At 42.0% G+C, this 27,704-nt stretch overlaps 1 protein-coding gene across 2 annotated transcripts in view; it reads left to right on the forward strand.

Annotated features, from left to right (window-relative positions):
• Positions 1 to 19,348, forward strand: part of tle5 (TLE family member 5, transcriptional modulator) — a 127,965-nt gene extending 108,617 nt beyond the window's left edge. Inside the window, exons 5-7 of one of the 2 annotated variants that reach the window (XM_034179773.1) lie at positions 8,613 to 8,675; positions 9,334 to 9,408; positions 18,957 to 19,348. In XM_034179773.1, coding sequence (XP_034035664.1) covers positions 8,613 to 8,675; positions 9,334 to 9,408; positions 18,957 to 19,181 — 363 coding nt within the window. In that variant the 3' untranslated portion in view covers positions 19,182 to 19,348. Of the gene's footprint in view, positions 1 to 8,612; positions 8,676 to 9,333; positions 9,409 to 18,953 lie in introns of both variants that reach the window. The other variant, XM_034179772.1, reaches the window with a different exon arrangement.
• Positions 19,349 to 27,704: the final 8,356 nt, after the last annotated feature.

Here is a 27,704-nt window from a genome sequence, read left to right on the forward strand (position 1 = left end):
GGAACATGCCCAAGCTGTTAAACAATTTCTCAGTTACTCACTTGTTGAAAGCCATCAAAAGCCGCCTGAATTTTACAAATGGTTTTCAACACGGAGGTGTTTTTCCTGTCGTGGCGCACACAGATTTGCCGAGTCGTCACGGAAACGACTCGGCGAATTTGCGCGCATGTCTTTCATTACAAAATGTCCTTAAACAGTGGAATGTCTGCATAAAGTCCTCATGCCGGCCTCTTCTGAATCTTCTCTGTTCTCTCACGATGTCCTGGGTGAATTAAGACTTAAATTAGAATGCTTTCAGGTCGAACCAGGCCGACGACGGCGCCTGGAAACGCTGCACGACGTCCCGCTCCGTGGGAAGTCCTTACAGCGACAGAAACACCCCATAATCTCTCATCAGCCGTTAACCTTTTCACCGAAAACCAGTTTAATTTCTCCAATAGTGTCCACTCGGATATCCCTCTCAGGTCCAGAAAAAATGTTGATAAAGCAACGCGCGCCATCTGCAGCAGCTATTCAAAGAGATTCCGACGGGCGGGGTGGAGCACTCCTCACTCGAGGCCTGCCCACAGGCGAATGACATCACCGACACGCATGGAAAAACTCACGCATGCGCACGAGGGTTCAAGCATGTCTGACGTAAAAACATATGAATCAAATCCATTTATTTTTTGAAAAAAAAAAACAAAAAGGACGGCTTTTTTCATCACAGACCTTGTGTGTGTGTGTGTGTGTGTGTGTATATATATATATATATATATATATATATATATATATATATATATATATATATACGAGGGCTGTCCGTAAAGTATAGGTCCTTTTTATTTTTTTCAAAAACTATATGGATTTCATTCGTATGTTTTTACGTCAGACATGCTTGCACCCTCGTGCGCATGCGTGAGTTTTTCCATGCCTGCCGGTGACGTCATTCGCCTGTGAGCACTCCTTGTGGGAGGAGTCGTCCAGCCCCTCGTCGGAATTCCTTTTTCTGAGAAGTTGCTGAGAGACTGGCGCTTTGTTTGATCAAAATTTTTTCTAAACCTGTGAGACACATCGAAGTGGACATGGTTCGAAAAATTAAGCTGGTTTTCAGTGAAAATTTTAACAGCTGATGAGAGATTTTGAGGTGATTCTGTCGCTTTAAGGACTTTTCACGGTGCGAGACGTCGCGCAGCGCTCTCAGGCAGCGTCATCAGCCTGTTTCAAGCTTAAAACCTCCACATTTCAGGCTCTATTGATACAGGACGTCGTGAGAGAACAGAGAAGTTTCAGAAGAAGTCGGTTTCAGCATTTTATCCGGATATTCCACTGTTAAAGGAGATTTTTTTTAATGAAAGACGTGCGGACGGGTCCGCGCGTCGGGACGCAGCCGACGCGGCGCGGTGGCACAGGAAAAACACCTCCGTGTTGATAACCATTTGTAAAATCCATGCGGCTTTTGATGGCTTTCAGTGGAGTGAGTATATGAGAAATTGTTTATCAGCTGGAGATGTTCCAACTTGTCCTCAAGGCTTCCAACAGAGGTGTTTTTCCTGTGGCAGAGCGTCGCGGCGGCTGCGAGCCAACGCTGCAATCCGCCCGCACGTCTTTCATTAAAAAAATCTCCTTTAACAGTGGAATATCCGGATAAAATGCTGAAACCGACTTCTTCTGAAACTTCTCTGTTCTCTCACGACGTCCTGGATCAATAAAGCCTGAAATGTGGAGGTTTTAAGCTTGAAACAGGCTGATGACGCCGCCTGAGAGCGCTGCGCGACGTCTCGCACCGTGAAAAGTCCTTAAAGCGACAGAATCACCTCAAAATCTCTCATCAGCTGTTAAAATTTTCACTGAAGACCAGCTTAATTTTTCGAACCATGTCCACTTCTATGTGTCTCACAGGTTTGAAAATGAAAAATGAAAATGAAAATGAAAAAATGAAAATGAAAACTGTTTATTTCGAACATTTGATACAACAACAATTACAAGATAGATCAACAACAAAAAAGTTCCTACTGTGTACCCAACATGTCCGAAAAGGGGTAGGGTGAAGCATCAGCTTATTTATCCCTACCCCTTCTTCCCCATAACCAGTAATACCCTTTGCCACATATACACATAGATTCCTACACACCTAAACCAATATCAATATATATATACATATATATACACATACACATATACATATATACATACACACATCAACATACATACACATATACATACACATATATACACATATATATACACAAACATAAATATACACCTACACATACCTACTTACATACAAAATACTATATATTTACAAGCCGAAGCAAAAAACAAAAACACCCTAACCCTCATTACCCTTCCTCCTCCCTATACCCAGAAAAAAACATATTTTTGTACCGCTGTTTGAACTGGTTCATGCTTGGACATTGCTTGAGCCCCACTCCCAATCTGTTCCACATCCTCACCCCACAGACAGAAATACAGAAACCTTTTAATGTTGTTCGTGCCCACTGATGCTTTAAATTAAATTTCCCCCTCAGACTGTAATCCCCTGATCTGTTAAAAAACATATTTTTAATATTTGCTGGAAGTAAATTGTTTATTGCTTTATACACAATTTGTACTGTTTGAAAATGAACCAAGTCTGTGAATTTTAAGAATTTGGATTGTAAAAATAGTGGATTTGTATGATCTCTATAGCCAGTATTATGAATAATTCTTATAGCTCTTTTCTGCATTACTGATAGTGATTGTGTTGTACCTTTATAAGTATTACCCCATACCTCTGCACAGTACTGTAAATATGGTAAAACCAGTGAGCAGTAAAGAATGCGGAGTGAGTTGTGGTCCAGAATATGTTTCGCTTTGTTTAGAACTGAAATGCTTCTTGACAGTTTACTTTGTATATGTTTTATATGAGTCTTCCAGTTTATCTTATCATCTATTATCACCCCCAGAAACTTATTTTCATGTACCCTTTCAATATCTACCCCCTCGACTTGTAACTGAACCTGTATGTCTGTATTACAATAGCCAAATAACATGTATTTTGTTTTACTTAAGTTTAATGATAATTTGTTTCTGTCAAACCATATTTTCAATTTTCCCATTTCTATACTGATCCTCCTCAGTAACTCCTGCAAATCCCCCCCTGAACAAAAAATGCTTGTGTCATCTGCAAATAATACTAATTTAATATTTTGGAAACATTGACAATATCATTTATATAAATTAGAAACAGTTTTGGACCCAATACTGACCCCTGTGGGACGCCACAAGCATTGTCCAAGCATGATGATGTATATTCCCCCAACTTCACAAACTGTTTTCTGTTACTTAAGTAGCTTCTCACCCAGTGCAACACCAACCCCCTAATCCCATACTGTTCAAGTTTATTGATTAATATGTCATGATTAATTGTATCAAAAGCCTTTTTAAGGTCTATAAATATTCCAACTGAATGTAATTTGTGGTCTATGGCGTTTGTAATCTCCTCAACTGATTCTATTAATGCAAGTGATGTTGAACTATGTGCTCTGAATCCATATTGACTATCAGTAAGTAATTTATGTTTATTTATGAATTTGTCTAATCTATTATTGAATAACTTTTCTAATAATTTGGAAAATTGTGGAAGCAAAGAAACAGGTCTATAATTTGTGAAGTAGTGTCTATCCCCAGTCTTATACAGCGGCACAACCTTAGCTATTTTCATTTGATTGGGAAATTTACCGGTTTGAAATGATAAGTTACAGATGTATGTTAATGGTTCTACAATCCATTCAATGACCTGTTTTACCACCACCATATCAATTTCATTTAAATCGGTAGATGTTTTATATTTACAATTATTCACAATGTCTATAATTTCATTTCCATCCACTGCTGTGAGGAACATTGAACAGGGATTTCTTTCTATGAGATTATTATCCCAATCCTCAGGTTGGGAATCGGGAATTTTTTCTGCCAAGCTTGGTCCAATATTTACAAAAAAATTATTAAAACCATTGACTACTTCATCCTTATTTTCCTTCTTGACATTATTATCAATGAAATACTGAGGGTAACTCTGTTTTTTATTACCATTTTTGATAATGCTATTTAATATATCCCATATTCCTTTAATATTGTTTTTGTTATTATATAATATGTTACTATAATATTCCTTCCTACATACCCGTATAATATTAGTTAATCTATCTTTGTATTTCTTATATCTATTTTCTGCCTCTTTAGTCTTTAGTTTTATGAATTCTCTATACAGTGTATTTTTCTTATTACATGCATTTCGTAACCCTTTCGTCATCCATGGTCGAGCTTGGATTTTTTGTTTTCTGTAGTCTTGTTTAATTGGACAATTTTTATCATATAATGATGTAAATATTTGTAAAAAGTTTCATATGCACTATCAACATCACTTTCACTGTATACCTTTTCCCAGTTTTGCTCCTGTAAATCCTTCTTTAGTGTGTTCATGTTTTCCTCTGTCCGCACTCGCCTGTATTTTATTTTCTCCTCTGGCTGATTCCGCCGATGGTTTCTATTATAAACGATGAAAACTGGTAGATGATCACTAATGTCATTGATTAATAATCCACTCACAGTGTTATTCTCAATATCATTGCTGAATATATTATCAATTAAGGTGGCACTATGGGATGTAATTCTGCTTGGCCTGGTGATTTTTGGATATAAACTCATACTGTACATTATACTGATAAATTCATCTGTTATTTTATGCTTATTTGGATTGAGCAGATCAATATTTAAGTCACCACAAATGAACACAGTTTTTTGATTAGTTTTTGAGAACATTTTTCCCATACAGTCAGTGAATGTTTCAATACTAGATCCTGGTGCTCTATATATACAGCTGACTAATACATTTTTGCTTTTTTCTTCATATTTCAATAGTTATACATTCTAATAAGTTATCAATCACAGTTGTCATATTGTCTACTATTTTATAATCCATGTTCTTATCCACATACACAGCCACTCCTCCTCCACTCTTATTTTTTCTGTTTACACAATTAAATTCATATCCATCCAGTTCAAAATCCATTCCTTTATCTTCATTGATCCATGTTTCTGATATAGCAATTATGTTAAATATTTTTTTAAACTGACTTAAATATTCTTTAATGTTGTTAAAGTTTGCATATAGACTTCTGCTGTTGAAATGGATTATTGATAATTTATTATCCGTTTTAATGATCCGATTAAACTGTTCATCTGTATAATAGCAACAACTGTCATTGATATTTGAGAAGAAATTATTGTCCGGGTCTATATCGTGCTCCAAGTCCAGTACATTGTGGTCTGTGTATTTAAATGTTCTCAGTTCTACTTTTCCATGATCAGCAATCCTTTGAGTTATATCCTTCTTGTCTCCAGATGTAGATGAATAGGTAGTAGATGAATAGGTTCCTCTGGTCTGTGTCATGGTGTTGTGATGTGTTTGTGTCCTCATACCTTATTGGTCATATTTGTCCAGATCCTCGCTTTAAAAAACACTATTGTTCATATTTGTCCAGCTCCTCGATGTTCCTTATTGCCATGACTTTTGCTTGTTCTGGTGATCCGTTCAGTTTGATGAATATTTTACAGTTTGAAGTCCATGTGTGCTGGATTTTTCCCTGTTTCTTCAAGAAGCGTGCTTTCCTGGCGATGTCGGCATTCCGTTTGGTGAGATGTTCATTGATGAATACGTTTGTCCCTTTCAGTTTTCTTCCTTGTTTTAACAGTGCTGTTTTGTGTTTTCTGTTGATGAATCTCATGATGACGGTTCGTTTATCACCGTCATTTCTCCGGGGCAGAGGGTGGCACGCTTCAATGTTATTTAAATCCATTTCTATACCTTTAGATAGGAGGAAATCAGCAACCTGTTTTTCCACAGAGCTGACCTCCTGTTCACTGGGCTCCCCTCTGCTCTCATCTGTTACCGCCCGTGCGTAGGACCGTGGTTTGATTTGAAGACCTGTGATGATGACGTCGTTAATTCTGGTGTACTGCTCCAATTCAGCCACTCTGTTTTCCAGCTGCACCAGATGCCGGTCTTTCTCGGCGTTCTGGAGCCGTAATGCCTTCACCTCCTCCACCAGATCCATAATTGATTTCTGTTGCTGCTTCACAACAGAAATCTCCTCTGATAGAAAGTCCAGAGATTTTTTAATATCGTCACCTTCCTCCGCTGTCAGAACCTTCTTAGGCCCCATGGTCGGCTTATGAGCAGCTTGTCGATCGCCGATGTTAACAGCCTGCGTTGTTTGTCACCGGGATGGATCTGCACTGCGCTGGTGCCACGCGGCCTCGGTGTTTCCGCGCTGATGGATCCGCGGTGGCTGCACGAGGCCTCGGGGAAGCGGCACTCGTGACGCGCGGCTCTAATGACGCAGCGCGCGGCCTCAGTGAATTCACCACGTTGGGCGGGCCTCGGACGTTGTTGCTGTCCAGTCGCGGGGCTAAGTTGCCGGTTGAGGTGGTATTCCCACTGTCCGGGTTGGCAAACACCGGCGTGGCAGATGGCAACTACAAACACCACCTCTGAAAACTCAGGTACAAACTTTTTGCAGCTCGCTCTGACGACACGCAGCTCTGACTGACTGTGACTGACGCAGCTCTGACTCTGTGGTGAAAAAATTTTGATCAAACAAAGCGCCGGTCTCTCAGCAACTTCTCAGACAAAGGAATTCCGACGAGGGACTGGACGACTCCTCCCACAAGGAGTGCTCACAGGCGAATGACGTCACCGACAGGCGTGGAAAAACTCACGCATGCGCACGAGGGTTCAAGCATGTCTGACGTAAAAACATATGAATGAAATCCATATAGTTTTTGAAAAAAATAAAAAGGACTTATACTTTACGGACAGCCCTCGTGTGTGTGTGTATATATGTGTGTGTATATATATATATATATATATATATATATACATATATATATATATATACACTCAACAAAAATATAAATGCAACACTTTTGGTTTTGCTCCCATTTTGTATGAGATGAACTCAAAGATCTAAAACTTTTTCCACATACACAATATCACCATTTCTCTCAAATATTGTTCACAAACCAGTCTAAATCTGTGATAGTGAGCACTTCTCCTTTGCTGAGATAATCCATCCCACCTCACAGGTGTGCCATATCAAGATGCTGATTAGACACCATGATTAGTGCACAGGTGTGCCTTAGACTGCCCACAATAAAAGGCCACTCTGAAAGGTGCAGTTTTATCACACAGCACAATGCCACAGATGTCGCAAGATTTGAGGGAGCGTGCAATTGGCATGCTGACAGCAGGAATGTCAACCACAGCTGTTGCTCGTGTATTGAATGTTCATGTCTCTACCATAAGCCGTCTCCAAAGGCGTGTCCGAGAATTTGGCAGTACATCCAACCAGCCTCACAACCGCAGACCACGTGTAACCACACCAGCCCAGGACCTCCACATCCAGCATGTTCACCTCCAAGATCGTCTGAGACCAGCCACTCGGACAGCTGCTGAAACAATCGGTTTGCATAACCAAAGAATTTCTGCACAAACTGTCAGAAACCGTCTCAGGGAAGCTCATCTGCATGCTCGTCATCCTCATCGGGGTCTCGACCTGACTCCAGTTCGTCGTCGTAACCGACTTGAGTGGACAAATGCTCACATTCGCTGGCGTTTGGCACGTTGGAGAGGTGTTCTCTTCATGGATGATGCGAAGGAGATGTGTTGCACTGCATGAGGCAAATGGTGGTCACACCAGATACTGACTGGTATCCCCCCCCAATAAAACAAAACTGCACCTTTCAGAGTGGCCTTTTATTGTGGGCAGTCTAAGGCACACCTGTGCACTAATCATGGTGTCTAATCAGCATCTTGATATGGCACACCTGTGAGGTGGGATGGATTATCTCAGCAAAGGAGAAGTGCTCACTATCACAGATTTAGACTGGTTTGTGAACAATATTTGAGGGAAATGGTGATATTGTGTATGTGGAAAAAGTTTTAGATCTTTGAGTTCATCTAATACAAAATGGGAGCAAAACCAAAAGTGTTGCGTTTATATTTTTGTTGAGTATATATATATATATATATATATATATATATATATATATATAATATACCATTTTCTATTTTGGAGAAAAGAGACTAAATTGGGTTACGTGACGCGAACTGGATGCTGCCACTTTGGACGCTGTACTTACCCTAACAAATATTTTGCATCTGCGAGGAGATCCCTGTGGCTCTATGGATTGTACAAAATTACATTGAAATTTCCTCCTGAATATCATAACTGACCCTGACTGAAATAACCAACAAGGACAGGATAGCTTGGGTGAGAGAACGGTGTCTCAACATGACATTAAGACTGTGCTCATATTTACCAAGAGCCAAGGACACGCTGCCAATGACACTGAGGTACTTGTCTTTTCCTAATAAAGTGGCAGTGAGTGTGTGTACAGTGTGTACACGACCACAAATATGATGCAGCGTGTGTGTGTCCCACTTTGATAAGGTTACAGCACATGTTCTCCATATGCGTGTGAATAGTGTGGTTTGAAGGACTAAATGGCAATTCACATTTAACATCTGTCTGAATAAACAATCCTCTCCCGCACATGCCCCCCCCCCCCCCCCCCCCCCCTCGCAGGCTGAGATCGTGAAGAGATTGAACGGGATCTGCGCACAAGTCCTCCCATACCTTTCCCAAGAGGTACAACATGCACACGCTGACACAAAGACATCACTGACCCCCAGTCTGATTCCTGACATCTTGGAATATAATCACCCTCATTCGTGCCTCATTACCTTTCCTGCCCTTTGACCTCTCAGCATCCCTCCCTCGGCTTCTCTCTGCGCTTTCTGCCCTTAATTCATCATCACTCGATTCCCTTTCACTTTTGACGTGCTCCCCTCACCCTTGCCTCTCTCCATCATCTCCTCTTGCCTTCCTTCCACGTCCCCTCCCCTTTTGACCTTCTCTTCCTTCCCACTGTTCCCTCACACTCCTCTCTTTCCTCATATGTGTGTCTCGGTGAAATAAATGGCTGTGTGAGTCAGATAAGCCATGCTCTTATCTGCCCACCAGGAGGCTGAACTCCACCCATTACAGCCCACCAGTCGAACATCCATTCACACTGTCACACAGACCTTTTGTGCATGCATCTGTTTGTGTGTACGTTAATGTGTATGTGACACGATGAATAGGTGAATGAACGGTGGGGGGAGGGAGAGTTGTCGGGGTTTCTGTTGGGTCTGTTGATATTGATCTAACCTTTCCACCATTCTCTCACTCAAACTCTCCTACCCTTGTTTCATTGTTTCACTGTCTCTTTCCTCCCTTCATCTTCACCTCTCACCCCCTCCTCCAGCACCAGCAGCAGGTCCTGGCAGCCATAGAGAGGGCCAAGCAGGTCACTCCCCCAGAGATGAACTCCATCATAAGGGTATGACGTTCCAAATCCCAGATCTCCCTACGTTTCTGTTGATTGCTACAAAAGCACAATTATTAATCATGATCTTCATTTCTAATGTTTTTGCTAATGAGCTTCACAGTTGCTTTTTTAAAAAATCTTTACACATTTGTTTTAAAAGGCAACAGACAATATTAAAGTGTCAGTTTCGCTCTGATTATTAAAGCAAGAGTGAGTAGGATTTAGGGAAAAAATTTTTTTGGCATAAATGGAATATAGCATTAGTGTACGAGGTCTGTTAGAAAAGTGTCTGACCTTTGTATTTTTTGCGAAAACCTGATGGATTTGAATCACGTGTGCTTGCATGAGCAAACCTTGAACCTTCGTGCGCATGTGTGAACTTTTTCACGCCTGTCGATTGCATTATTTTCTGGTAAGCAGCCTTTGTGTGAGGACGTGTGCAGCACGCTCGGCGGATTTTCATTTCAAGGAAAAAGACGGAACGACGGGAGCAGCGCCGCATCAAATTTTGCCAGAAACTGGGCGACAGCCAGGTGGAAACCATTCGGAAGATTCAGACAGCTTTCGGTGACTTTTCAATCGTGTGACTATCCGAGAAATTGTGGAAGAGGTGGGCATGTCACAGCATGTCCTGTGAGACTTCAACGAGGAGGCACTTTTTCTCCGCCGTTAGCAGCATGAATTTCACCACCACTCTTTTCATGGCGAAATCTTCTGTCACAATGGAATGTACCGAAAAAGTGCTAATGCCCACTTCTTCCGCAATTTCCCGCATAGTCACACGACGGTCCCGCATCACCACAGCGTTCACTTTGGAAATGATCTGGTCATTTCAGCATGTTGATGGCCGACCGGAGCGTGGCTCGCTCTCCACCGTTGTGCGGACGTCTTTAAACCGGTTGTACCGCTCCTTAATCTGTGTGACGCCCATAGGATTGTCACCGAAAGCCGTCTGAATCTTCCGAATGGTTTCCACCTGGCTGTCGCCCAGTTTCTGGCAAAATTTGATGCGGCGCTGCTCCAGTCATTCCATCTTTTTCCTTGAAATGAAAATCCGCCGAGCACACAACACACGTCCCACACAAAGGCAGCTTACCAGGAAATGACGCAATCGGCAGGAATGAAAAAGTTCACGCATGCGCACGAAGGTTCAAGGTTTGCTCATGCAAGCACACGATTCAAATCCATCAGGTTTTTGCAAAAAATAGAAAGGTCCTATACTTTTCTAACAGACCTCGTATAATTACCCGAAACACCAAATCAATGTGTTTTCAGGAGCTTAGAATGAACTCTTCATATCTACTCAACAAAAATATAAACACAACACTTTTGGTTTTGCTCCCATTTTGTATGAGATGAACTCAAAGATCTAAAACTTTTTCCACATACACAATATCACCATTTCCCTCAAATATTGTTCACAAACCAGTCTAAATCTGTGATAGTGAGCACTTCTCCTTTGCTGAGATAATCCATCCCACCTCACAGGTGTGCCATATCAAGATGCTGATTAGACACCATGATTAGTGCACAGGTGTGCCTTAGACTGTCCACAATAAAAGGCCACTCTGAAAGGTGCAGTTTTGTTTTATTGGGGGGGGATACCAGTCAGTATCTGGTGTGACCACCATTTGCCTCATGCAGTGCAACACAATCTCCTTCGCATAGAGTTGATCAGGTTGTCAATTGTGGCCTGTGGAATGTTGGTCCACTCCTCTTCAATGGCTGTGCGAAGTTTCTGGATATTGGCAGGAACTGGTACACGCTGTCGTATACGCCGGTCCAGAGCATCCCAAACATGCTCAATGGGTGACATGTCCGGTGAGTATGCCGGCCATGTAAGAACTGGGACATTTTCAGCTTCCAAGAATTGTGTACAGATCCTTGTAACATGGGGCCGTGCATTATCCTGCTGCAACATGAGGTGATGTTCTTGGATGTATGGTACAACAGTGGGCCTCAGGATCTTGTCACGGTATCTCTGTGCATTCAAAATGCCATCAATAAAATGCACCTGTGTTCTTCGTCCATAACAGACGCCTGCCCATACCATAACCCCACCGCCACCATGGGCCACTCGATCCACAACATTGACATCAGAAAACCGCTCACCCACATGACACCACACATGCTGTCTGCCATCTGCCCTGAACAGTGTGAACCAGGATTCATCCGTGAAGAGAACACCTCTCCAACGTGCCAAACACCAGCGAATGTGAGCATTTGCCCACTCAAGTCGGTTACGACGACGAACTGGAGTCAGGTCGAGACTCCGATGAGGATGACGAGCATGCAGATGAGCTTCCCTGAGATGGTTTCTGACAGTTTGTGCAGAAATTCTTTGGTTATGCAAGCCGATTGTTTCAGCAGCTGTCCGAGTGGCTGGTCTCAGACGATCTTGGAGGTGAACATGCTGGATGTGGAGGTCCTGGACTGGTGTGGTTACACGTGGTCTGCGGTTGTGAGGCTGGTTGGATGTACTGCCAAATTCTCTGAAACGCCTTTGGAGATGGCTTATGGTAGAGAAATGAACATTCAATACACAAGCAACAGCTCTGGTTGACATTCCTGCTGTCAGCATGCCAATTGCACGCTCCCTCAAATCTTGCGACATCTGTGGCATTGTGCTGTGTGATAAAACTGCACCTTTCAGAGTGGCCTTTTATTGTGGGCAGTCTAAGGCACACCTGTGCACTAATCATGGTGTCTAATCAGCATCTTGATATGGCACACCTGTGAGGTGGGATGGATTATCTCAGCAAAGGAGAAGTGCTCACTATCACAGATTTAGACTGGTTTGTGAACAATATTTGAGGGAAATGGTGATATTGTGTATGTGGAAAAAGTTTTAGATCTTTGAGTTCATCTCATACAAAATGGGAGCAAAACCAAAAGTGTTGCGTTTATATTTTTGTTGAGTGTACATGGAAGGGGGCCCCTTCGTGGATGTTACCATGTTGCACCACCATCTTAAAAGTGTACAGCCTTCGGGTTTTAAAGATTTGAGTCATAAAAAGAATTTTCTTTGTCACCACTATAATTTTATTCATTAGCCTTTAAGGGGATTCATAATGTGACATTGCCAATAGGATCAAAATTCACAGTCTGGGAAAATTCAGATGAACAGATGGCCTTGAACTACCGTAGCAATGTCATAGATCACGTGGACGCAGACAGCCAATCAAGATAGAGATGCACAGTGAAGTCAGTTGGCTGCTCACTCAAACAAAATAATCAAAGATAGCAGGAAATACTCAGAAACAGCTTATTTCTGTATAAATCGAATACGTTTCTCAAACATTTTGTAAATGTTAGCAAGGAATAAACTCTTGTAAATCTAAAAAAAATATGCTGATTTTTAAACCACGTAACACCTCTGAAGTGATTTACAAGACATCTTATGGAGGTCAAGTTGCCTTGACGCTTGCACGAATTTGATCCACGCACTGGTACGCAATCTGCCATGCCAGAGTAAACTCGTTGTAAACTCATTGTAAACTGTGCGCGGCTGCATGCAAGTGCGCAAAGACAATTTTGAAATGTTCAAAATCTCTGGCATCCATTAATTGTGTGAATGAAAATGCAAGTGTTTTACCAAACCATTACAACATAAGTATTATACATAATTACTTTTGAGATGATTCCAAATGTGTTCTCCTTGTCATGAAGCGTATGAGAATAGCTGCAGCTGTGGAAAATTCTTCTGCAATTCTGGAGCGATATCAGGTGGTTTCATCAACCAAAACGCTGAGAGCAAGCAAATGATGAATCCGCTATGAAATAATTATTTTACATAACACACCATCCAGCAGCACAGATTGCTGCGTCAGGGGGAACATATTGGTACGATGAATTGCCCGGCAGTGCAGGTGTTAAATGTGTGCAAGTGTCAAGGTGCCTTTAGCGTGTGAACCCCTTGTACACACATCATGTGAGGTCAGAGGTTTACGTCTGGTAATTCCATAACCTCATGCATGTGCACACATACTTCCTCCTGGAAGTGAACATGTGAAGGGAAACAAAATTGTGACTGGCAGTGACCAATAATGCAGTCTGCAACCTCACCACTAAATGACATAGAATCCTACACACTTTAGCTTTGATCATTGAACAGTTACGAGGTCTGTCCATAAAGTATCGTACCTTTTTTTTTTTTTTTTAAACTATATGGATTTGATTCATATGGTTTCACGTCAGACAAGCTTGAACCCTTGTGTGCATGCGTGAGTTTTTCCACGCCTGTCAGTGACGTCATTCGCCTGTGAGCACGCCTTGTGGAAGGAGTGGTCCCGCCCCGTCGTCGGATTTTCATTGTCAGGAAGTGGCGGAATGATTTGGGGTTTTTTTCCATCAGAATTTTTTCAGAAGCTGTTAGAGACTGGCACCTGGAAACCATTCGAAAAATTTATCTGGCTTTCTGTGAAAATTTTACGTGCTTCACAGAGAATAAGGTCTGTTAGTACAGCTTTAAGGACCCCTTTAAGGACGCTCAGCGCGCCGCACTCCGAGCTGCGACAACGCGGCACAAACCACCGGACCATTTCTAAACGAATGGCTCTGTGGACATGTCCAGCTCTCCACAATTTCACTGATACTTACTGGCTGGTAAGCATTGAAAGCCGAGATAGACATGTCCAAACTTGTCCTCTGACACGCCGAAACAGAGGTGTTCCTTTGTTTCACTTCCAAAGCGAATCGGTCGTGACGCGCGAAGCCTCCGCGCGGCTTTCCATGACAAAATCTCTTGTTAAAAGTGAAATCTGCCTGAAAATGGCTGATGTCCAGCTCTTGTGATAACCAGAGAAAGAGCACACGACGGTCTCGTATCCACAGAGCCATCCGTTTAGAAATGGTCCGGTGGCTTGTGCCGCGTCGTTGCAGCTCGGAGCGCGGTGCACCGAGCGTCCTTAAAGGGGTCCTTAAAGTTGTACTAACAGACCTTATTCTCTATGAAGCCCGTAAAATTTTCACCGAAAACCAGATAAATTTTTCGAATGGTTTCCAGGTGCCAGTCTCTAACACCTTCTGAAAAAATTCTGATGGAAAAAACCCCCCAAATCATTCCGCCATTTCCAGACAATGAAAATCCGATGACGGGGCGGGACCACTCCTTCCACAAGGCGTGCTCACAGGCGAATGACGTCACCGACAAGCGTGGAAAAACTCACGCATGCGCACGAGGGTTCAAGCTTGTCTGACGTGAAAACATATGAATCAAATCCATATAGTTAAAAAAAAATAATAATAAAAAGGTACGATACTTTATGGACAGACCTCGTACTTGTGTGGTCATCTTAATAATCGACTGTGTTTTTGATGTTATTCTGGTTTCCTGTTTCTTTAGCTTGTAAAAATGTTGTAAAAACCTTGTAACTGTTAGAATGGCTTAAGCAGTGGGTCACCCCTCTGAGTCTGGTCTGTTTGATGTTTCTTCCTCATTATCATCAGAGGGAGTTTTTCCTTACCACTGTCACCTGTGTGCTTGCTTTCGGGGTTGGTAAGGTTAGACTTTACTTGTGTAAAGTGCCTTGAGGCAGCTTTGTTGCGATTTGGTGCTGTATAAATGAAAATAAATTAAAGGGGATAGAGAATCAAAATCATCTTTTTCATGTTTTTGGTGTTAGTTCAGAGTCTCCCCGCTGTGGGGAATACACACGAAGTGCCAGCAAGTTTCAGAACCTCTATTTCAAGTATTTCTCCTTTTTGAATTGCCCCTAGAAAACAGGCCAATCCATTTTTGAGAGAAAAGTTACGTCACTTTTTCACCAATAGCCCCCACACACACACACACACACACCCACCCCCTTTCACACACGCCCCTTCGAAATTATACTCAACAAAAATATAAACGCAACACTTTTGGTTTTGCTCCCATTTTGTATGAGATGAACTCAAAGATCTAAAACTTTTTCCCACATACAGAATATCACCATTTCTCTCAAATATTGTTCACAAACCAGTCTAAATTTGTGATAGTGAGCACTTCTCCTTTGCTGAGATAATCCATCCCACCTCACAGGTGTGCCATATCAAGATGCTGATTAGACACCATGATTAGTGCACAGGTGTGCCTTAGACTGCCCACAATAAAAGGCCACTCTGAAAGGTGCAGTTTTATCACACAGCACAATGCCACAGATGTCGCAAGATTTGAGGGAGCGTGCAGTTGGCATGCTGACAGCAGGAATGTCAACCAGAGCTGTTGCTCGTGTATTGAATGTTCATGTGGCTACCATAAGCCGTCTCCAAAGTCGTTTCAGAGAATTTGGCAGTACATCCAACCAGCCTCACAACCGCAGACCACGTGTAACCACACCAGCCCAGGACCTCCACATCCAGCATGTTCACCTCCAAGATCATCTGAGACCAGCCACTCGGACAGCTGCTGAAACAATCGGTTTGCATAACCAAAGAATCTTTGCACAAACTGTCAGAAACCGTCTCAGAGAAGCTCATCTGCATGCTCGTCGTCCTCATCGGGGTCTCGACCTGACTCCAGTTCGTCGTCGTAACCGACTTGAGGGGGCAAATGCTCACATTCGCTGGCATTTGGCACGTTGGAGAGGTGTTCTCTTCACGGATGATGCGAAGGAGATGTGTTGCACTGCATGAGGCAAATGGTGGTCACACCAGATACTGACTGGTATCCCCCCCCAATAAAACAAAACTGCACCTTTCAGAGTGGCCTTTTATTGTGGGCAGTCTAAGGCACACCTGTGCACTAATCATGGTGTCTAATCAGCATCTTGATATGGCACACCTGTGAGGTGGGATGGATTATCTCAGCAAAGGAGAAGTGCTCACTATCACAGATTTAGACTGGTTTGTGAACAATATTTGAGAGAAATGGTGATATTCTGTATGTGGAAAAAGTTTTAGATCTTTGAGTTCATCTCATACAAAATGGGAGCAAAACCAAAAGTGTTGCGTTTATATTTTTGTTGAGTATAATTATTCATAAGGTTGTGCCCACCCATTCCTACCACTGGAAGAGGAGCAATGGCGAGTGCGTGTGTGTGCCTTCCTAGGCTGTCATAGCGGACTACGATCTTTCCATATTCTTCCCACGGAAAGCAATGTATGCGATCAATGGCTTTTATTCATTTTTAACCGCATCCCCAGTACATACAACCGCCGACTATTTCTTTGCTCTGCGCATTTCACGGAGGACTGTTTCACAAACCTTGCACAATTTCGAGCTGGATTCAGTCAGCATTTAATACTCAGTAGAGGGTCAGTTCCGACTTTCCGACAAAATCAACCCCAGCAATCAGTACAGCCTGTAAGTATCACATTTTCTTTTGTTTTAAATTTGTTTTTAAATTTATTTTGGATCTTTTTTTTTTTTTATCATTATTATTTTGTGACTGGACTTTATGTCACAGTCAGCCTCTGGCTGACTTCATGTTGGTGGGCGAGGAACAAGATTTATCACTCAGCAGCAATGTTGAAACGTGATCTGTTAAATAAGTTAGTGAAGATTACTGTCGTTTTCGCTCCAACGCGCTCAACTTTTGTTCAGAATCAGCTTCTTATCACTGGTAACGACGCGGATTTCCTCTCACTCAAACCCGCAGCGCTTTAAACCATCGTCCACAGACTTCAATAGCGACAAAAGTGCAGCAAAACGAGACGAGTCATTGGATAAATGCTGGACTTTGTCCCGCCCATCGGACGCTCAGCGTGTCTGGGGGTCTATGGGGCAGTGGGCTGGCCTCGGCTGGCCCGGATGCCCAGCTTCTGCATGATGATTGGATGCTCTGTCTGAGGCTGAATCCATTTTTGATTGACAGAGAAATGAGCGAATCAGCGATCATTTTCATTCTGTTCTGAGTTGAACCGGAGACTTTCCTAATCCTCTTGGCGGCATTTTCAGTGAGAGCAAGGGCAGCCAATCAAACAACGGCAACCAATCAGCACCAACACCTACGTGCATTTCATAATGAGGTTGCCAAATAAGCTCCGAAACAACGCCATTAAAAGCAAACGAGGCATTCTAAACCCAGCATAGTAACATAGCTGTTTCAGAGAGCCTTTTAGGAAGGTTCTGAGCCATTACAGACCCAACCAATTTTTTTGGGGCTACATATCACATCACAGAACAAGGATTAATGCCCCATTCAACCTCTCTCTATCACCTTTAAATTGAATTGGAAATGTTGGAGTTATAAAGTACAAACAATCAGTGGTCACTGGCAATTAACACACATTGCTATTCATTTTGTATTTTGTGCCTTATCTAAAGATACTGCAAATCTTTTTTTTTTTTTTTCCTGCACTTACAAAGTCTGTGTAAGGCAACAAACACTGTACAGTCCTTGGAGCTCATATCAGAGGATTCCTCCTGTTGCCTTTTTTATTTATTTATTTTTTTTTTTAAAGGGCTGCATTTAGGATGGAACATCATTAAAGGCTGGTATTGAAAGCTAGATTGTGTTTTGACAGATGCTTACCTGAAGTCATTAAGATATATACTGAGTTACCAGATGAATGAAAATGTGTGCATTTTGTGATTCAGTCTGCGAGTCCTGTCATAAATGTCTACACAAAACTCACTTGTGTTGTAAGCAGTGAGGTGATGTTCAAATCCATTCAAATTAAGCTTTTATTTTATTTTTACCTGTTAGAATCAAGATATTGATTACCGATTACATTATTTCATCTAAGGGATGGATACCACCCACTTTCTGATACGTTAGTCCAGCTATTGATCATTACAAATGGAAAGATGAACTCGCTAACACAACTAATCAATATGGACGGGCATCAGCGAGCTAACCGCAATATTTTATCTCTGACTGCAATGCTACCCAGATATGTTTATCATTATCAGCCATGTGTTAGATCGCTTAGCTGTTTCATCAATTTGCCAATTTAGTGTTAGCTGCCTGATCCATTCCATCATGATACTGCAGGTCTGCTCTTGGCTAGCATAGCCGCTCCATCACTGTGATGCATGGTTCACAAAGGCGCCTTTCTTTCTTTTTTATGTCTGCTGCTGTCAGATAGACAGAGGATGTTGCTCTGGGTTCACACACGTGTCTTCTCTTCGACCTGTGAAATGTGTGTGTGTGTGTATGTATATATGTGTGTATATATATATGTGTGTATATATATATATATATATATATATATATATATATTCAACCACTGTGTGCACAGCTGGAAGTAACCAAATTGCCAGAATGTATTATAAGAAAATGAAATGCACATGTACTCTGGTAGTTTTTTATGTGTATTGTGTTCTGGTGGATTATGTCCTCCGCTTACTTCCACTTCCCTTGATTGATTCTTTGTTTGTTTGGCGTGTATATGGAAAACTGAGTCTCTTATGAATAAGATATGTGGGATGTGGACTTTCCATCTCCAGTGGATCATTTGTTTGAGCTATGACGTCTTTTCCATCTATCTTACTGTGCTTGTGCTGTATTAGACGTGCCTCTGGGGTGATATTAACAGTTTGAAGTGTATATCGGTATTAGCGTTTCCTGTAATGTCTGTGCTTTAGTGCGATCGCTGTGCTGTGTCTCAGCTCTGTCTGCGTGTCTTCTTTGCAGCAGCAGCTCCAGGCTCACCAGCTGTCTCAGCTCCAGGGTCTGGCGCTGCCCATGACCCCCCTGCCGCTGGGCCTGAGTCAACCAACCCTCCCCGCCGTCACCACCTCCTCCGGCCTCTTTTCCCTCTCCTCCCTCCTGGCTTCCCAAGCCCAGCTGGCCAAGGAGGAGAAAACATCACGTGACGGCGTCGACAGCCACCGCGAGGATGACGGTGACAAGTCTGATTAGATGTTTGCGCTCCCGTTCTGCTCCATTTTTATCCAGAGACCTGAATGAATCACACATTCAAGCTTCTCGGCCTCCAGCCCCTCCCTTACTCTATTTAATTTCACATGGGCCTCAACCCCATGGTCTTAGATCCAGCTAACCTTCTCCCAACCCATATAAAGTCAGCCCCACTATGGCCAGGCCTCCTACAGTAGGTGCAGCAGCATTAGGAGGGATTTGACTCCCGCTCTTACATCACACTAATCCCCATTTCTTCTTATATACACTGCATATCACTTGTTTTTTTTTTTCGGGGTGGGGGGGTTTAAAATCCCCCTTTATCTTCTTCACAACAGAGGCGTGTCCTTCTTGTGTAATCTGGGTTTTTTTTTTCCATATTTTTTCCAAATATTGTCTTTTTGTATGTGATTGTTTTCTTTTGTTTCTTCGCAGTCTGTTTTCTTCCCTCCCTTCCTCTAACACTCTCTCTTCTTGTTTTGGTTTATTCCTCCCACTCTCCCTTGTACTAAGTGGGTCTCTGTGAAGCAGGACTGATCCGCGCCACACTGTAGGTGTTAAAACACACTAAGTTGCACACATGGATTATTTGATTGGTTGTAATACTCGTCAAGACAAAACCCATGATCCTGCAATCGTCTTATTTCATGCATCCATTCCAAGCTCCCAGTTAAATGGTTTCTGATAGGAGGACTTTTAAAATACTGCCCCCTTACACCGGCTAAAGAGAGAAATTCATTCCTTGCTGTTTCAAATTACGCTCATATTCTCACTAAAAGCTGCTGCTCCCAGAAAAAGTAAAATCCTTGTTAAGGTCAATAAAATGACACATCTACAGTAAACAAAGTGCGCTTGGATAGGAAAAGGCACCTTCTGAGTGTCAGACTACAGGGCCGTGTCATTTTGTAAGTCACAGCCTGACTCGTGATCCTTTTATAACCCCCATAACTTACATGAGATAAATCCTCCCAACACCTTAACTGAGCAGATACATTTTCGTCTTTAGTTAGCGAGAGCTGCAATCGCTCATCGTGCAGCAAGAAGAAGAAGAGATGCTACTTGACCCCTGTGCTTTTTGAGCAGATTGTAATCATTATTAGTACAGAGAGAAGAGAGAGTACATGTTTTATACTTAACAGCAGAGGGCAGCATGTGTCTATGAAGAGTCCTATGCCCGTGCCACAAGGAAAACTGTATGCCTGTAGATGTGTGAAACGAGGACCAGACAGGCAACATTTAAATTATTCATGTGGTTATTTCACATGAATCCTGCTCACAACAAAAAGTCTGAGCTCTGTTTTAGAGAAAGTGTTTGTCATGGCATAAATAAAACAGAAATGTGTATTTTGTGCCTGTGCTGGATCCTCTCCTTCTAGTCCAGTTGTACATTCAGATTTAAATAACGTGCATTTGGATTCAGTTTGCACCATCCAGTTCTGTCACATAATGCAGTAAAACGACATTACACAGGTGACTTCACACCTACATACAACTCCCAGAGGGAATGCTTTAAAAAGATTTAAAAAAAGCACAAAAAAAAGCACAGCTGCTGCCTCCACAGCCATGTGCTGGGAGTGGAAGATGGCAACATTCTTTCAGCCTTAATGGGCCTCCTGAAACCAATAAATAAAGTGAAATTTGACGTGCAGATCACTGCAGATTTAATGTCATAATGAAAACAAAGGTAGTCCCATTAGGAATTGAATCTTTGACCCATTGGTTCATAAAGATAAAGGGGGAATTATTAATCGACTTTGTCTCTTGGTATCACGTGTTTGTCTGTTAGTCTGAAGGCAAAATCAGGTTTTAGTAGTGCCACTGTGAGAGGAAATGGATCTGAAGAATTTTGTTATAATACGGTGGTGGAACAACACTGATCTTAGCCTGACAATAGAACACATTTTTTTATGTTGAAATTGTTATCTGAAGGCATTTGTTAGGTTTTGAAGTATTGAGTGAAGTTACTATATTTTCCGGACTATAAGCCATGCTACTGCATTGTCAACTATGGCCACAAGATGGCACAGTCTAGACATCGGACAAATGAAGCCTGCTCCTTGTACACTTATCTGAATGAGCAGGAGGGGCTGGGTCTTAGTGAATGAACAACACAGCACTCGACTTGTTTGCACTTCGTGGGATAGGAGGGCTAGGCTAAGGTAAGGCTAACTGTATCTTTTTTTTTTTTTTTTTACTTGATTCACATTTAGTGAGGTAAATGTACACGTTTTGCTCTGCATTGAAGCGTTCTGTGCATCCGAGCCCTTCTAATGATGATTTTGTCTATTCAGTAGTCGTAAGCAGAGGTGGATAATCCCACCTGCAGTGAGTAAAGGTCATACCATGTATTGCTGGGTGATTTCACTGATTAGCTCATCATTCTGCTTGAATAGTTGAATTAGAAATAGAATCAGCTGGTTTAGTGATTGGATGAAACAAATGTGTGGTAGGAGCTTTACTTACTGAAGCTGGGATTACTCACCTCTGGTGCTTTACTCTTGAGTTGTTTTTACCTTGTACAATAACATTAACTTGTCCCTTAGCTTCTGCTTACTAACAGTGTTTGCATCATAAATAATGAGAGTGAAAAGATGACTCCAACATGTAAGAATAGAGCCTAGGTTGTGATTAAGCACCATTAATAAGTCCATTGTCAGTTGCATCCCAATTCCTAGGCAATTTGTAAGGAGAAAAATTCAAATGATGCTGGTGGACCTTCTTGTTGCATGAAGCTGTAACACCATATTTAAAAAATAAATGTGATTTATAGGCTCATGTGACTTGTTTATGCTGTTGCGCTTTATGATGCATTTTTGACAGCTGCAAATTATATTCTGGTTCAACAAATAGTCTGGAAAATATTGTAAGACATTTGAGAATAAAACCCTTCATGTGTTGAAATGTTTATATGCCGACATTGGCGGGTCCTTCCCGTTTGATGGCGCACGTTATTGTGTGTGTACATGAATGCATAGTGTGTGTAAACAGCTGTACAGGTTTGGTTATCAGTGACAAACCGTGATGATGTAATGCTGCTGCTCTTCCACCAACAAATAACTTGCTAATTTTGTTTCTGAGTTATGCTAGCAGCATGTCCATCGCCATCTCGCCACAAGCTGTGAGTAGCTACATACAAAGCGAAACCCATCAGCGCATGTTTGCAGGAGAGAAAACATCTTTAAAGGAATGTTTGGTCCAGTCTTTCAGTGATCAAAGCACTTGTTTTTGTTTTTTTCTTCTCTTGCGCTCTCTTGTTTTTAAATATCGATCGATATAAACTACAACAAGAAATACAAAGCTGACACTATACAAATAAAGATGTATTTGTTGAAGTAGTTCGAGGTACAAACCTCTGTATACATACATAGAAAGCTTTATGTGTATTTGGCTGCATCTTCTCATGTATGTCCCGGATGGTTCTTGTGCTCTTGTGTTACAAGCCTGATGTCACACCAGGATGGGAAACTGCAGTATGGTGTGACCTTTTGCCCTCTGACCCCCGTTGCTCCTCTCGTCTCCCCAGAGACGAGCTGTTTGGCCCTTCACCTCCCGTCCGCTCCGTCCTCCTTTTTCCTCATGTCAAACATTTCACCTTCTGCCCCCGTAGTGTGGCGCATTGTGAGCGGTTTGAGCATTGTAAAGTCTTGTTTTTTGTTTTTTTTTATATACTTTTGTGTATAATGTAAAACTTATAAGATGTGTACTTTGGCAAAAATTGTTTTGTGTCTGAAATCATAGCTTCATTTAAACAACAACAAAAAGGAAAATAAAAAGTACATCATGTATTATAAATGATATGAAATGTTCTGCAGTAAGGAAGGACTTCTGGTGCCTTACAAATAAAGTCAATCAAATCATAAGAAAATCTCTCCTGATTTTTTTCACTTCTGAATATTTTGAATGCAAATCATCTGTTTATTTATGATTTAAAGCAGTAATTCCCAAACTTGAGTACATTGTGGCCCAATTTATAATCTAGAAATCTTTTGCAGCTGAAACCAAACCTTTAATCATTGTTTGTGTGTGTAAACTTGTACTACTGATGAAGTGTTCCATCAACTATGATTCCTCACCAGTGAGAAGATATTCGATACATTCTAGGGTTAATGTGACAGTTCACCGAATACATTTAAAACTAAGTCAGATAAATGAGGAATAACGTGTAATTTAAATTCAAATGCTTGCATTTTTACTTCTGTTTACACTTAAAATATTTTGGGATCACTTTAAACTTTATGAAATTGGAATCCAAATGTGTTTTTTTTTTTTTTTTTTTTTTAATGACCCGTCACTGCCCACCTGCAGTACTTTGCAGCCCAACAGGGGCATGCAGTCCACACTTTGGAAATTGTTGCTCTACAAACTGTCTGGGAAGCATTTATCGACAGGCTTGTGCTTGTAAAGGGTTTACTGTAAAGAATTTATCACATTTGACACCTGAGCAGTTTGTTTCAGCACTTTTAGGAGCCACACCTGCATGTTTTATTCTTCTTGTTACTCACCACTTGTGTAACTCCCAACATTTATATATTTGTCTTAAGCAAGAGTCTGCTTTGATTTATTTCAGCTCAGTAAGTCTGCGTGTGGATACTCAAAAACTATTTGAGATGACTAATCTATCAGTGGAAAATGGATGAAGTTGTGCATGTGTCATGGTCAAAGCAAACATCTGGTGAAGTCCATTTCTGAAAATATGTTTCAACCAGTGCTCCAAATGTAATCTATCTCAGAAATATTCTCTCTCAGCGTGTCACTTTAATCAGATCTTTAAAAATAATCTATTTTCTAATATTAAAGGTCAGCTTTTAATAGCACAAATTGTTTTTCTTCGAATGACGACTGCAGCTCCACAAAGTGTGATTGCAGTCTCAGATCTGCCAGATTTCAGTCTGTGTTTATATAGTTGCTAACTGAGAAACATTTGAATTCTGTCCATTTTGGTACAGTTAAGGAAAATTGAGCTCAGATTTCTTATTTGGCTGACAAGCTCACATCAGTAGATGCAACAAGTAAATCTCAATAGTTGCATTTCTGCAACCCTTTAAAAAAAAGTACTTGATGACAATCCTTCAAACATCAAACTTTCAATTTTCGGTTCAGTGTGTTGTGTCACATAAACCTTGTGAAAGCATAGAAGAGTTAATGCGAATGATGGAAGAGGCCACACCTAACGCTTCAGAATCATGGAGACGAGCAGCTGTGAGCTTGGTGGCCACCAGACCTCTGCTTTGGAAATGAAAATGAGAAACTTACCTGCTCACTTCAAGCTAAATAGAACTTCAAACCCACACACTGAGAGAAGGAAGAAGTCTACCCTAGCTACACTGATACATCCTTTCTGCTGGGTTGTGTGGATTTGTCCCTATGCTATTTGAATTTTATGATGTAACTGCTATTAAGCAATCAGAAAGTAAGGGCTTATTTCTCTGATTTAGTGCATTTCTGTGTGGAAACTGTCAAGCGCCCCTTTCACGTCATGCGTTGCTTGAGTCTTAATTGCTCCGGTTGTATTTTGCAGCTAAATTCATATATAATTCTTTCTGCTACATTGTGGGGAGGTAAAGCCATGTTCTAATGGGAAACCATCAGAAAATGATTTACTTTTCTGATTTAATGAATTTCTGTTCACAGTTTTGTTTCTTTCACTGATGAGCTCACCTGCTCCTAATTCCATCATCAATCCAGCTTCCACCAACTGCCCAGCAGATATTACACAGGGAAAACAAAGGTGCTTTTCCAAAGCCTAGGAACTCGTTAACATTTTATTAATTTGAGGCATCGTACACTAAGAGAACCTTCAGCAAGATACCACGTGATGTTGGACGAGGCTGAGCTGCAATGTGGCACATCATCTGAATGTTTCCTGTGTGTGCTGGTTGGGATTCTCAGGATTCCATCGCAGACGTTTCGTCAGCTCATCCACCTTTTGTTTCTTCCTGTGAATCTCTTAATAACAAAACACAATTGTTTAGGTTTTGCTAACATCCCGCTGATGGTGTTGAATGAATACAGATTGCCTGAGCAGCCGTGTGACTGATTGTTTTCCACCCTGGGGTTTGGGAGTCCTCAAATGGCTTGTGAGATCACTTGAGGGCAGCTCACATGTGGAGCATGTGGTTACCATGAAAGCCTTTAATATGTTGCAGCAGCAAACGCAGCGAGCGGTGCGTCTTCATCAGAGCGGTTCGAAGCTTCAACTGGCTGCTGCTCTGAGATCGTGTTCTGTATATGTGCATCCCAATTAAAGAAAAAATAAATAAAAATCTAACATTTTCCCAAGAGTGAAGTCAAAAAAGCTTGTGAACCACTACTGTAGTTCACAGAACATCCACAAGGAGGGAGCGTTGATTTACCAAACTGAGGCCACTGAGGTGGAAGCAGCAGCGGTTATTGCTCTGAGTGATTCTCCCACATGCTTCAGCCTGAGAGTCAGATAAGCTTTTGATGCGTTGATGAGGTTTTATCTGTTCCAATCTGCATGTACCCAGGATGGATGTGACATCTCTGAGGCAGTGGATCACAGCCCGTTTGGCTCCTCATGTGGACGCCCCTGTCCTTCGCAGTGGAGACATAACTTGGTTTGTTGCATTCACAGCTCCTCATCCGTCTTTGTAGGATGCGTTTTGTTTACGGCAGTGCCTCCTCTTCCTCCTCCGTATCCCGTTTCCTAAAACCTTGGACTTCTCTTGGCTGCTGCCCTCCTTCCTCGCTCTCCGTCAGCTCTGGATCTGACACTTAAATAAGTGTCCTATTTTTTTTTTTTTCCTGTCTGAGGATTCCCAGCAGCAGCAGCAGTGATGTTTGGGGGTTTTCTCTCTTGCAGTCATTTTCTGTGGAGATGTGGAGGGGAAAAAAGTGCCACAGCCACACTTGAGTGGCTCGATTAGTGATACCTTTAAAGACTGCAGGGCTTGAAAAGGACATGACTGCGTGTGTGTGTGTGTGTGTAGGCCTGATGGTAGTGAAGGGGGGGGGGGGGGGGCTGCAGATGAGTGAATAAAAGGGAGAAGGAGAGAGAAGCATCTTGATTAATCATGATTGACTCATTCAGAGCCCCACTCGTCTTTTCCTCCTCATTCCCTCGCTCTTTTATGGCTTGATTACGCAGACATCTCATTACCCCCCCACCCTGCTCTCCCCCTGCCTGCAACTCATCTGTCCACAGGGAAGGATGCTGTCTATCTCACAGCACTCTCCTTCCATCCTCTAAACTGCTCCACGTCCCTTCTTCCATCCATCCATCTATCCATCAATCTCCCTCCCTGTCACTCGTTCTGTTTTCCTTCTCTCACACACCCACTGTTGCCAGATCTGGCACTTTTTTTGTATGATTTGTCTTTTTCACGTCGAGGCTTTGTCCTTTATCTCCTCTTTTTCCTGTTTTGGTTTCCTCTATATTCAAAGTCAGGCTGACAAACGTTAAAAAAAACAAAAAAACAACTAAATCCCCCCCCACGTGGTCTGTGTTGACACAGCCTCTAGTACAGATGCTTCCAGAGATGCACCATGGGAAATTGTCTCGTGGCCTGTTTTTCTAATCTTGTCTTTCCTCTGTGCAGTTCTGCACATGCACAGACGGTCACTGTGTGTGTGTGTGTGTGTGTGTGTGTGGTGTGTGTGTGTGTGTGTGTGTGTGTGTGTTGTGTGTGTGTGTGTGTGTGTGTGTGTGTGTGTGTGTGTGTGTGTGTATTTGCACACACTGTACCGTGTGTGTCTGTGCATGCAAATGTGTTTTCCTTCTGATTGTGCTGATAAATATGTGTTGCAGCAGCAGGAAAAACGGAACGTGAGGGCTATTCAAACTTTAATGGTGCTGTACCAGATAAAGCCGATGGTTGTTTTCATCTTTTATTGTCGCTCCTCTCTGTTATCGCTTACTTCCCTGATGTTTTATTTCTCTCTACTTCACACGTTTTTTCTCACCCCCGATATTTAGCTCCCGCCGCTGCGGATTCTGTTGGTTTTTGTGTGTGCACGCAAGGGGCACCAAATCATCACAGGCCCAGGATATTTGGCCACAAGTTGATTTCCCAGCCATCTCACATGAGCTTGGAGAGTGTTGACCTTGACCTACTTTTTCTGGGTCAAATCAGCTCTGATTGAGTTATCCGCCGGTGCCCAAATATCTGACCCTAAAGCAGCAATTCTCCAAATCACATAACTGCAAAAATCAACCCAAAGTGCATTGCGTTGTCAACATCCAGGATAATTTATTTATTTATTTGCACTCAGTTGAATTTCTGGTCGCTTTTATGCCATGAACACTTTTCTTTCGCAGCACCTGGCAACTTTTGCTTTATTTGTACGTCTACAAGAAACTGTGAAAGTTGCTGTGATTTTGCAGAAGTATGACCATGAAGGCTCGAGAGAAATGCCCTGGTCACACGGCGCACAGCGAAAGCTGGATGAAGGATAAAAAGTCACAAAGTCGAGAATCGTTGAGAAAAGCTGGACAAAAGATCCTGCACTTTTCCCATCACCGAAAACCCTGCAAATAAAATAAATTCTAACAGAACTTAAAACGAA

Source organism: Thalassophryne amazonica, chromosome 10 (genome assembly GCF_902500255.1).
Source record: "Thalassophryne amazonica chromosome 10, fThaAma1.1, whole genome shotgun sequence".
Classification (NCBI taxonomy): domain Eukaryota; kingdom Metazoa; phylum Chordata; class Actinopteri; order Batrachoidiformes; family Batrachoididae; genus Thalassophryne; species Thalassophryne amazonica.